The 12,741-nt window shown below is 38.0% G+C and overlaps 1 protein-coding gene across 6 annotated transcripts in view; it reads right to left on the bottom strand.

The window, feature by feature from the left end:
* LOC131332220 (uncharacterized) overlaps positions 1 to 12,741 on the bottom strand; it is a 39,525-nt gene that overhangs the window by 3,366 nt on the left and 23,418 nt on the right. For 2 of the 6 annotated variants that reach the window (XM_058366304.1, XM_058366308.1), the window contains 6 exons: positions 3,609 to 3,767; positions 3,160 to 3,300; positions 2,806 to 2,883; positions 1,659 to 1,999; positions 1,425 to 1,535; positions 855 to 1,342 (listed from right to left, as the gene is read on the bottom strand). In XM_058366304.1, the coding sequence (XP_058222287.1) occupies positions 855 to 1,342; positions 1,425 to 1,535; positions 1,659 to 1,999; positions 2,806 to 2,883; positions 3,160 to 3,300; positions 3,609 to 3,767 (1,318 nt within the window). Of the gene's footprint in view, positions 1 to 854; positions 1,343 to 1,424; positions 1,536 to 1,658; positions 2,000 to 2,805; positions 2,884 to 3,159; positions 3,301 to 3,608; positions 3,768 to 6,466; positions 6,586 to 6,670; positions 7,146 to 12,741 lie in introns of those variants that run through there. The other 4 variants (XM_058366305.1, XM_058366306.1, XM_058366307.1 and 1 more) reach the window with 4 other exon arrangements.

Genomic DNA, 12,741 nt, shown 5'->3' with positions numbered 1-12,741 from the left:
CATACAATTTTAAAAGCTTAAAGCTGCTGGAATTTTTTTAATTTCATTCATCCTGAAACCGCTTGAAGTTACATCAGTCCATAGGCCCATGATATGTGTCGAAATGCTTCCCAAGAGGTCTAGGTAGAGTGAATGTATCAAGGGAGAAATGAAGTAATGAACCAAGTAATGGATGAATACAACAGAATAAGAATGACATTAATGTGAGGAAATGAACCTAATAGATGAACACTATGCATGACACCGGTCTCACGCCTCTCATAAGTCATGTCTCTAGGATAAAATGTGTGGTCACCAAATTGGTGATATTTGTTAAATACCTCTAAAACACATTGAATCACATGTACCATACTGTCTACAATATATGCTATCAGCCTGGGTTGAACCAGATAATCAATCATCAGCTGATAAAATGTGTGGTCACCAAAATACCTCTAAAACACATTGAATCACAAGTACCATACTGTCTAATATATATGCTATCAGCCTGGGTTGAACCAGATAATGAATCATCAACTGCATGCTTCAAATTTCAATCATAAAAAATATCAAGCAACCAAGACTTTATAGCTAGACTCTGAAGAGTTGACCTAAGTTTGGACAAGTTCAAGCCTCAGAGGGGAAGCTCCAAATACCTATGCATCTCAATTCAAATTTGTTTCTGCACCTAAAGGAGGAAAAGACAAAAACTGAAATTCTTGATTTCGGTTTCTTTGTTTTTTGGTTCATTCAAACTGCCATTCGAACATCAGCTTCTGTTTCCTATTTAGAAAGAAGATATCAAGAATACCAAGGATAAATTTTCCCACTGTTACAACTGTGAGGAATTTAAGTATAGACCCAGGCAAACTAACCAGGACAGCAATCGGCTATCAGAAGCAGCTACCACCAAATTTTGGTTTTCAATGGCACTCAAAGGGACCCATGATACAGAAGAATCTTTGAAACCACATGACCGGAGAAATGTCCCAACTTGCATTTTAATTGCATCAAAACGCTCCTTGGAGTATTCCACAACATCCATTTTGTTAATAGCAACTATAATTTGATCAGCACCAAAACTTCTAATAAGTTGTGCATGCTCCCTTGTTTGCCCTCCAGAGATGTCCATACCTGCTTCAAATGAACCAACCGAAGCATCTATAACGAGAATTGCAGCATCTGCTTGAGTTGCCCCAGATATCATGTTTGGCACAAAGTCTTTATGGCCTGGAGAGTCGAGCAGAACAACATGATACCGTTTTGAATCAAAATATGCAACTGCCACAGTCATTGTTATTCCCCTTTCCCTTTCTTCAGCACTCTCATCCAACGCCCATGCATAAGCAAAGGAGCCCTTCCCCTGATTAAATAACAAAAAACTCAAATCAAACCAAGCTTTAACAGCCAGAAAAGGATGACACAAAAAGAAACATAGTTATTACTTGTAGTTTAGCCTCTTTTTCATATTTGTGCATTTCTTTCTGGGATATTCGCCCAGAGAGCTGCAGCAGCCTTCCTGAGAGTGTTGATTTTCCAGAATCTACATGACCAACCTACGATGACAAATTGAAAGGTGATGATATTACAAACATGCCAAAAAAGGAGCAAGGAGTTGCCTGCATGTAAACAAATAATCTTAACCCTGTGGATGTAACAAAAACAGACAGTTGACTTACAATGGCAAGATTCAGTTGCGTCAGTCTATCTTCTACAGGCTCAGGTAGCATCCATTTTTCGGGTTTATAGTGAGCATTTGATATAACTCTTCCTGCATTAACATTCTTTGAGGATCCAGGTTTGACATTCAAGGATATATTATTCAGACTAGTCAAAAGACTTTGTTGCTGAACCCCATTTGATGGAGAGCTGGCATTCTCCCCTACACTGCTATAACTATCTTCTGACATTAATGCTGAAGAGCTAGCAAATCTTTTACCATTGGAGGGCAATCCAACTGCAGTTTTCTTCTCTGTGACACTAGAAGTAACGTCTGAAGACGATAACTTGTTATTATTGGCTGCCAAAATTAACAAAAACTTATAATATGAAATGTCAAAGTCTAACAAGTGGTTTGGCGTGACTGATTTGGTGATAAGTTATACTGATATGAAATGAAGAGAGGGAGAACTCTCACTTATGTTTGCATAACAAATTAGGTGAGGAAGGATGAGAAACAATGAGACAAATAGCTCTCCAGTTATGTTAGTTTTGCTTCTCAACAAAAATGGTGAGTTTTAGAAGAGAAACAAAAAGATTGTTCATGTAAGTGATACCAAGATTTCCCAACTAAATAGATGGAAAAATCAATGTACGTACCCAACTAATACGTTGAAAAAACAAGAAATATCACTCATAATATCCTTATCTCACATATTTTAAGTCTGATAGTGAGAAAACAAATTCGTTTATTTCTTTTTCTGGCCCAGACGAGGAACCACAATTCAGCTAATTTACCGAGGCTTTCCCCGCGGCTGCAAAAGGGGGAAAGCCTAGGTCAAACAGGGGGGGTAGAGAGAGGATTGACTTCCCCAAGGCATTTGGTCAGGCTAAAATTCCAGTTGGATAGCTACAGAAACAAGTAGGATTGTTTTACTAAAAAATTGCTCATGTTGTCTTCTGAGAACTCAATGCAAGTATGTTTTATGGAAACAGTATTGCTAGTTTCCACAATAGTCTTTCGGTACTCAATGAGAGCAGTTTTATCTTCTGAGCAAGAGCCGAGCAAGAGCCAAAAATGGGAAAGAAAAAAAAAAAAAGGTGCTGTCCTTGCCAGGACATAACTTGATGAAAATTCCAGGTTTCAAAGAACATTAAAGGGGATACCTTTTAAAACTGCTTTGGACGAACGCAATCCCTTTGATACCAAATCATCTGGCGACGGGGCATCAAACTTGAAAGGGGCTGTCATCGTCATGACAGAAGTTCAGAAATCATGTCAGAAAAAGAATGGTATCCTGATAAGTATGACTCCAAAGATGACCATTTACTCAAAAAAAAACTATACTATCTCTGGCTCTATGCACTGCTGGGTCATGTTTCTTTTACATGAGTTAATAGGCATGTCATCTCTACAGGTCAACATCATGTCTCAGAATATGTGCACACCTATATTGAACCGGTAATGTTTTTGTCAGCTAAAAACCCTATGCAATTCATTAGAATGTCCCCCAGGCTTACAGGAGCTATTGCACTCATCCATCACAAACTCATCAGTGAGTTGCTGTAGAGTTAGAGTCTTGTTGGGTGTCGAATGCTGCAATGATTCAAAAAGAGACTTGGCCATTACGGATGCTCCAGAATATTTGCTCATGCCATCAACTGCATGGAAAAGATTTAATCCCATGAAGCGGAAATGGAAAATGAGATGAGCCCAATAACAAGGACGCAACTTAGGAATTTGTGCCTAAAAGGATGTGAGCTGCCTGCATGGGGACCACTTTAGAGTTCAGGATTGTTGGTGTGTGTTGTATTTGAAGGGAGGGGAATGAGAAACCTCTAGTAAAAAACAAAGTAAAGAGTGCTTGTCACATGCAATATGGATTAGCATAGGCCTATCCATACAGCAGCTCACTTCACCACATCTAAGAAATGGACAAGAAAAAGGTCATAGTTAAAATCAAGTTTACCTGTACTATTTTTGATACCACTGCGAGTATTAACTAGAGGATTACGGAGAACCCCACATATATCACATGAAGACATACTATCTTCATTATCAAATGTGCAGATGGGGCAACGCCAAACCCCAGGCCTTGTGGTCTGCTGCTTTGTCTCAGGTGCTTCAACTGCAATGCAGTATCAATCAAGTAGGCATCATACAATAAACTGAAGCTTCATAATCCGAGAAGGTTTCAGTAGGAAAACTAAATAGGTAAAAAAATTGACATAGTTCTCCCAACTTGTAATATTTCCACATCACTACTTCAACTGAATGCAGCTACAACAAGTAATATCCACAGGAAGAATAAGGTGGCCAAAGGCCCAAAGGAAGCCTACCACAGGGCAGGAAACAGGATCAAAGAGGAGAAACACAAGAGATAATATAAGACAGTCTTTATAGCGAACAGTAGACAGAAGATGAGACAACCTTGAGTTGGTAGATGGAATGGCAACGATAACAGGCAGCAGGGACAACAGTTACAACATTGATAACAGCAATGGAATTCTTAACAATAGTGGTAGTAGTGGTTACGATTGTGGCAAGGCAGATTTAATTTGGAAACACAAATCTACACTTGAGGAACTTCTCTTGCAGCACTGCTGCACCTGCCTAGATGTTCGGATATCAAGGAGAGTGAACCTCCAAATCGCTCCCTCAAAACACTCAAGGAGTCCTAAGAAACCTTTCTCTACCAAACTAACGAAACATACAACTTTAAAACATCCAAACCCACTTTCTACAGTGAAACCCCTACAAGATCCCACATCCAGAGGCAGCCTTGGAATTTCATAACATACAAAATCAGTGAAGGAAATCTAGAAAAGAAAATAGTTATTTGCAGCCAGTTTACTCATTAATCACCAAAATAACCCCTTTCTACAGGGCATGATGTGCCTTGTAAAAGTAAACCGTAAACCAAGGCAAAATTTGAATCCGGATACAAAATGCTTCCAATGGTCATCCACAGCCACCTCAATTATCAAATTCTCAGAGAAAATATACTTCACTGACAGATCTTCAAACAAAATTTTATCACACAAAATATCCAAATATCAGCAATCTAGTATAAGAATAAACCAAGCATAAGAGAAGAGTGTTCAATTTTGTCTGCTAATACGAAAAAAACTACCCCCTAAAATACTTGGAACGCTGATACCAATCAGTTCTAGCCCAAGCTCATGTGTATGCCCACCCTTGATACACCTAAATTCAAGTTTGGTAGTTCCCGGTGTTCTTGTTTTCATTGAGAACTCCTTTCTCTCATAGAATATTAAGAAAGTTGCCGAGGGATAGCAAATCTAAAAGACGAAGACTACCCAACTAGACAGTGATCTCACCGGCAACATGAATTGGGATCCTCTGTCCCCAAAAAGGAGTTGTCAGATCATTACAACTAGAATCTGAGTTCCCGATGACACCACACAATCACCATAGAATCATAGATCAACTAAACGGGTTATTGGTTTAGGTTGCTGAACCCTCGTGTTTTGCAAGAAAGGCCAGATAATTCCTTCTTAACTATATCACCTAATCTGCTTAGTTAGGTGCACGAACTTTGCTCTAATTGCGCATTATGGATTTGGAAACAATTCTTGACAAATTTCCACATTTTTGTGGAAAACTCGACTTTCCAATCTGAAAAACGAACTCTATTTAGACTAACGAATCTCACACATTATCCAATTTAGCACACTTCAAAGTAAAAGCCGAGACTAACCCAAGTGATGCTTTTATAGAGGCTACAAGCGTCCATAGTCATAAAAGCCATTGATGTGGTACTACGTTTACTTTGGTGCGGGTTTTATAGGCGATTGCAAACCCCAAACTTTTGTGTTTGCAATGCGCGATTTCACAATATTACTTCAGAACCACATTTTTACCTTCATGTTTTGAAAGCTAACCAACAAATATTGCTTTGCATAATAGGTAAGCGCAATTTGAAGCCACTCACTCCTGCTCTGAAAATACTTATACAGATTACAGATGCACTTTCTCGCTCTTGCTTTCACTCCCGCTCCATGAATCGGTTTCACCGAGGTTGTTAATACCCACAAAAAAAATGCTTTCTACCAAATAAAGGGCTGAATGATCTGGTGAGGGTCTCAAATTCTGAATTTTCAAGTTAAACAGGATGTGCTACCCCTTCGCAACTAACAAGCTAACCAAAAACAGTTATCAACTATCAAGTGAGTTAATAAATTTACCACCATACAATACTTACCGAATGATATATTCTGTTCCGGGTCTTTCAATAAAATAAACTCAGAATCAACAACCAAATAAACTATTCCTATGACTCCTATCCACTAAACTAACATCATTTAAGGAATGGGTTGAAAGTTAAAGATGATTAATTTGATATTCAGTACAGTAAAATTGGACACGGGTTAAAACGACTTTGAGTTTTGATAAACATCACATTCTCACCCAATCTTACACTCTGTACTTCAAAATTGAACTCAAGCTATGACTGTGACCATTAATAAGTCTAACTCTTGTCTCCTAGTAATGCCAGTACGTCACAACGCATAGTAATTGGTAGACTGACAATATCTATACCTTGAATCACCAGAGCATTCCAAACATCTGAGCATAAAAGCTGGTACGGAAGTATAAAGTTTAACGGTATCTCATTATACCATTTTAAGAACAAAACTAGAAGACCCCTGAGCATCAAATTTCAAATCGGAACATAGAAGTGAAGGGGCGAAAGGAAGAGACACGAAATAGGTAACTTAGCGCATGCTCCGAATGAACTAAAATAAAACGTGATGCCCATTGACACACTACATTCAAAACGCATAACTGAAAAAAGTAACTTACAGTTTTCTGGCACGTCGTAATCATAGTCGTAATCTTCATAGCCATCATCGTAGTCGTCTTCATCATAATCAACTCCATAATTTACTTTTCGAGGCATGTTCCTAATCTCTACACAAAATCTATATAACAAAAACCCAATTAGACAATGCGTTTTTCAGGCAGGTTCTAAAATCTAGGTTACGAAAAAAGCACGATTATACATACCGTAAATAGCTATTGCATTAAACTAGGAAAAACATGGATTTTAACACCAAAAATCCATGGCGCCGGGCTATCCTCCGCATGGGATAAACTAATTCATCTATCACCGCATCTAAATAGAATTTCTGAAGAGTAATTTAGGTATCAAGTTCTCATGAGTTTGAGCTCCTATAGTAATCTACAAAGATCGTTCTTTTACTTGAGAGACATCTTAAAAAAGAGAAACCCTAGAAATAGAAAGACTGTTTTGGGTTTTTTCCCAATCGTCGATTCAAAGCACCGCTTGCTAAATAAAGCCGCGGATTGTGGCAGAGATCAACCTAATTCGCACAAAACCCTCGTTAACTCTCAAACTCGCATCCAAATTTGTTTGATTTGGGGCTAATCACTTGGGTGGATCTTCTTGTGGGTCGAAGCAGGGAAATTCTTGTCACGCCCCTCTCTTTTCTTTGCACCCACGCCATCTTAAAACATTCTTTCGTAAATTTCCAAATCAGGAAGATTTGCAGGGATCCTGGGAAAAATGAGTTTGCATAAAAATATTTATAAATTTTTGAATATTATTTTATGGGACTTATAAAAAATTACCCTTCAACGGATATTGATAAGTATTATTTTTGAATTCTTAGGTGCAAACTAGGCAGTTTCGCCCTTACGAATCCATACCAATATCCATTTGAGTAAATTTTTTACAGGGCCCCATAAAATAATATTAAAAAATTTATGGATATTTTTTAGATTTTTGTGAGACCCGAAATGAACTCAAACGCGTTTTTCCTTATGTGATTCCTTACAAATCTTCCTTGCGATTAGAATTTCCGATAAAAAATGGAAGTTTCTAAATGCAACTGCGAATTTACTGCATGTAACTTGTTTTTAAGTAAATAATGCTCGGACAAAAATGCCCTTACAAAAATGGACAAAAATACCCCTACTTTTATTGCATACAACCACATGGCCGCGTCGAGCCATCTCGGGCCATGGGACTGCCAATCCGAGCCGTCCAAAATTCTTTAAAAAAAAAACGAGGGGGCCCACGCGGGAATCAACAGCATCTAATGTGTGTAGGGTGTTTGATCTAAACACTCTATTTTTCGTGTATATCACCCTACACACATCGAATGCCGTTGATTCCCGCGGGGGGTTCCCTCGTTTTTTTTTTTTTAGAATTTTTGGACAGCTCAGATTGGCCATCTGGTGGTTAGAGACAGCCCGACGCGGCCGTCGGTACGATTTCTCTACGAGAGGCGTCGGTATTGATAGCAAGACTCAAAACATATACCCCATATGTAAAGACCCGTAAATTCGTAAAATTTATTTAAATATTTTATAAGGAATAAAAGGAGGAAATTGATTCAAAATATCGAGAATTGGAGCTAATGTGATAAGATGTTGCATTGGAAGGGTAAATGTGTGACGTGTGCATATATGTGTGTGGGGTGAGAGGCAGGGAATTCATTTTCCCTTCTCTCCATCTCTCGGTCTCTCTCACTCTCATTCTCACCCAAATTCTACCCAAGCCACCCAAAACCCACACAAAAACAGCCTTCAATCCTTTATTCTTTCGCGTAGTGGAGCTCGGTTCTCATTGGTTTGAGCTCGGTGGAGGCATATCCCTTTTGATTGCAAGATTTGGGGCTAGGGCTTGGAGGATCCTTTGATTTCGTTCTTCAATCTTGAAGTAGGGAGTTCTAACTTGCAATATATGTTTGTGCCTTGTATCTTAGAGCTTGAGCCTTGCCATTTGTCGTGGTTGTTGTTGTTGATGTTGTTGCTGCTGTGAAACCCATGAAAATCTGTTAAAAATCTGTTCGAAGGCAATTGTTATCGATAATATTTTCGTTGTTATCGATAACACCTTGTTCCAAAGCCCAGAAAACCCATTGTTATCGATACCCTTAGTATTGTTATCGATACCTCTAACCTCCAAAAGCCAAAAATTTACTTGTTATCGATACCATTTATCATTGTTATCGATACCCTTGCGTCTGGAACCAATTTTGACCAAATGGTATCGATACCTTTGTGCTAGGTATCGATACCTGTTGCTTATCTCCAGTATTTGCTGTTTTGCTTCGTACTTCACTGTTTTGGTTTACAATCACATCCAACCTACTCTAATACTTCCCAAATGATCTCTTGACTTGATTACTCATACCTAATGATTTCGTTGAACGTATCCATGACTTTAATGCTATTTGAACCTGATTTCACGAAAATCATTTTATAAATCAAAGTTGGAGTTAAACGGTACGGATTGGTTAGAAAAAGGATTTCGAAACTTACGGACACGACGAGAACATATCAGGACATCCCGAATGGGTACCGTGCCTTGCAGAGGACATCGAGGTCCTTTAATTGGCCCGATTTGAGCTATATGCTCGTATTTGATACCGCAGGATATCCCGAATGGGTAATGTGCCTGGCAAAGGACATTAGGGTCCTTTAATTGGCCCAGTAAGAGCTTCGGCTCATGACACATGTACGAAATACGTTTTGACATGTGGTGCTTTCAATGGTTGTTCGTTGAGGTACATGATTGGTTTCGGAAACGAAAGGTTGGAATTGAATTGCTATTGTTGTTCTTCCATTGGATTCGGTTGCCATTGTTCATATTGTGATCGTTTCTACATGTCACATGCATACATTGTTAGATTAGAGCTTTCTACTGGGCTAGTGTAGCTCAGACCTTACATTATCTTTCAGGTACTAACCTTGGGTAATAATTGCATGCTTGGAGTGCCTAGGCGTGGACATGGTTTTGAAAACTAATTTGAAGAAGTTACATATTCATCTTTGTAAATCACTTTTTGGAAGATGTATTTGTAACTCCATTTGATACTTTTGTTGATTTTGGGCCCGTTGAGCTGATGATGTACTTTTTGTAAACTTTTGGACGTTGAAGTGTAATTTAAGGAAATGGAAATGTTAAATCCTTTTGGGTTGTGGTACGGATAATTGTGAGGTTTTATTTATGAAAATCTCTTATATTTATATTGAAAATCGAGGGCGTGACACCATAACCCACATTTCCCACCATATTTCAATCCCATTTTCTTCCATCTTCTTGCTTCTAGTTCCGTTCCAGGTTCACCACCACCGTTGTTGACTACAAACAAGCTCCAGGAGCTCCCACCATAAACCTAATCCACATCTGCCTCCGAACTCTCACCTCACACCTCCTTACTGTCAATGGAAACCTCATTGCTTCCTCTCCCTCCATTGGTAAAGAAGAAGTCTTTGACCAAACATATGAGAGGAATGTGCATTTGGATTGGGGATTGGAAGGTTGTGCAATGGAAATGGAAGTTGACAAGGAAGAGGTAGCCATGGATGTTGTAGTTTCCGAGCCGAAATTGCAGCAAAAGGTAACTCATCACTCTCCCATTTTTAACCTGGTTCTGTCCCAACATTGTCAGATTCTAAAATTTGAAATTATGCCAAAATTGCAAACTCTAGAGTGGAAAAAAAAATAGGCGGAAAAAATTTATGTGCTAAAACTCCTTCGACGACTATCTAATCTTACATAAAGAATTATCATTTACCATTCAACGTAGTCAAGGAAATAACTAAAAATTTCAACTTCCACAATGTGTTTTAGTCCAAACACTAGCAGCAAGCCAACAAAAATTCAAAACACTTAAAAAAAGAAACCAAATAAAGTAACATAATGTCTAACCCAACAATAACATCTTTCCACTTCTAGTCTTACTCTTACATCAATTATGACTAGTTCTTGGATGCATTTGATTTCCACGTCATGTTGTGAGCGGAGGTACGCATACAAAGTGCAGTTTTTTAAGCTCAAGTTTAACAACAAAATTCCAAATAAAAAATACTTCAGGTTTTTTTCACTACAAACGTAATATGCAACTAATTCATTTAGATTTATGCATACAATTAACATAAAGAGGCCAGACTAGAATAATTAAGTAAATCGATTTCCAACGAATAACAGATTTCATGGTTCAAAATCGAAATTAAAATTACATCAAAATGCAGTTAAGTAAATTGACGTCCAACGAACCCAACAATGTGGGGCAAAAACTAGATGAAGGTAAAATGGATTTACCTAAAACAGTTGTTCAATTGTTGTCGCAGACAACTCCTTCGACTGCCGATCGTTGCAGTAGCCAACTCATTCCAGTACCGATCATTTGAACCCAAGACATTTCGTACGGATGTTCTGTGAAAGGATGAAGATGAGGACTACACAGAGGGAGAATCGGGAGAAATAAAACCTGGAGAGAGAGAGAGAGAGAGAGAGAGAGAGAGAGCACGCTAGGGTTTTCGTATATGGAGTGATGGAGAACGGGGTTTTCGTATATGGAGTGATGGAGAATGGGAGAACAAAGAGGAAGAAACTGACGACAATGGGGAGAGAGAGAGATAGAGAGAAGGGGGAAGGGGAGAATTTCAATTTTTGGGTTCAGCCCTTTTGGGTTTGGTATGAGGGGAGAGAGAACGGGGAGAAAAGTTCAAGAGTTTGGGGGAAAAATTAGGTTTAGGATAGGGAAGGGTAATTTGGGGAGTTCATGGACATTTATTGGGTTGTATGTAGCAAATTGTTATAAAATTTGGGTGTTTCATTTAGTAGACATTACATGCAGTAAATTCGCAATTGCATTTATAAACTCCCTAAAAAATAGGAGATACCATATAATGGTGATTTGGAGAGTGGAGGCCATGGAAGTGGTGAGTTAGGGCTTGAATGTTGCATATATATGCAGGGGTAAAATTATAAATCAACATACTCTTATCATGTCTTTTCCGATGTTCTAAAAATTACTAGGCGCTAGTCTAGCAGAAAAGGGGTGTCTAGCACCTAGGTGCCGACTATTAGGCCACCAAATGCCTAGGCAGGGCCGGCCCAACCCCAAGGCCTGGGCCTTGAGCATCCCAAAAAGGCCAAATTTTAGGGGCACTCCACTAATTTTTGTATTTGGGCTTGACTAGAAGTCTTTTTGGGCACTATCAAAGAAAAAAAAAAGGGAATTTTTAGGCTGGCCCTAAAAATTAGATTCGGATTTAATTTAGTCCTGCACAATTATTTATATTTTTTATTCCAACCATGCCCCTTCACGCGCATCAGCGACGGAACTAGATATCATCTAGAATAGAAAAATTATCCAATGCTCCATGAGCATTGGTGCACTATTAAAACATTGTTTAAATTTTAAAAAGTCATATCTTTTGTTGTAGATATTCATTTTTTTAAATAAATTATATTTTTGGAACCTACTCGACGATATCTACTAAACAAGATCCATATTGAATATGAAATTATATAAGATTAAAAAATATCCTTTGCTATGAGAACTCTCTATGAGAACTGTTTCTATAAGAATTGTCCCTATGAGAACTATCTATGATAACTATTTCTATGAGAACTGTCCCCGTAAGAACTATTATTCATTCTGAGACCTGTTTTGGACAAAAATATCATTGTCTATGTGAACTAAAAAATACACAGTTCAAATAGCTCCAGCACATACTAAAATACACAATTTTCATAGAAAATACGTAGTTGTCATAGAAAATACGTAGTTGCCATAGAAAATACACAGTTCTCATGAACAATACTCAATTCTCATAGACAATACACAGTTCTCATAAATAGTTGTCATAGACAATACACAGTTCTCATAAAAAATACACAGTTCTCTTAGAAAAATGCACAGTTCTTATAGAAGAATGCACAGTTCTCATAGAAAAATATAGTGTTCTCATAGAAAATACACAGTTCTCATAGACAGTTCTCATATAAAATACATAATTCTCATAGACAGTTCTTACAGAAAATACACAATTTTCATAAAAAATACACAGTTCTCATGAAAAATACATAGTTCTTATAGATAGTTCTCATGGACAAATACACAAATCTCATAGAAAATACACAGTTCTCATAAGAAAAAACACAGTTCTCATAGAAAATACACACACGAACAAAAATTGATCAATTTTTGTTCAATTCTCATAGCCCCTCCACACAATTCTCATAGCCTCACCGCACAGTTCTCATAGCCCCACCACACAGTTCTCATAGTCTCACCACACACTAAAATACATAG

The sequence above is a fragment of the Rhododendron vialii genome, chromosome 7a, assembly GCF_030253575.1.
Source record: "Rhododendron vialii isolate Sample 1 chromosome 7a, ASM3025357v1".
NCBI lineage: Eukaryota > Viridiplantae > Streptophyta > Magnoliopsida > Ericales > Ericaceae > Rhododendron > Rhododendron vialii.
Note: the sequence above shows the minus strand (reverse complement) of the source record. Positions and strands in the feature narration are given on the sequence as shown.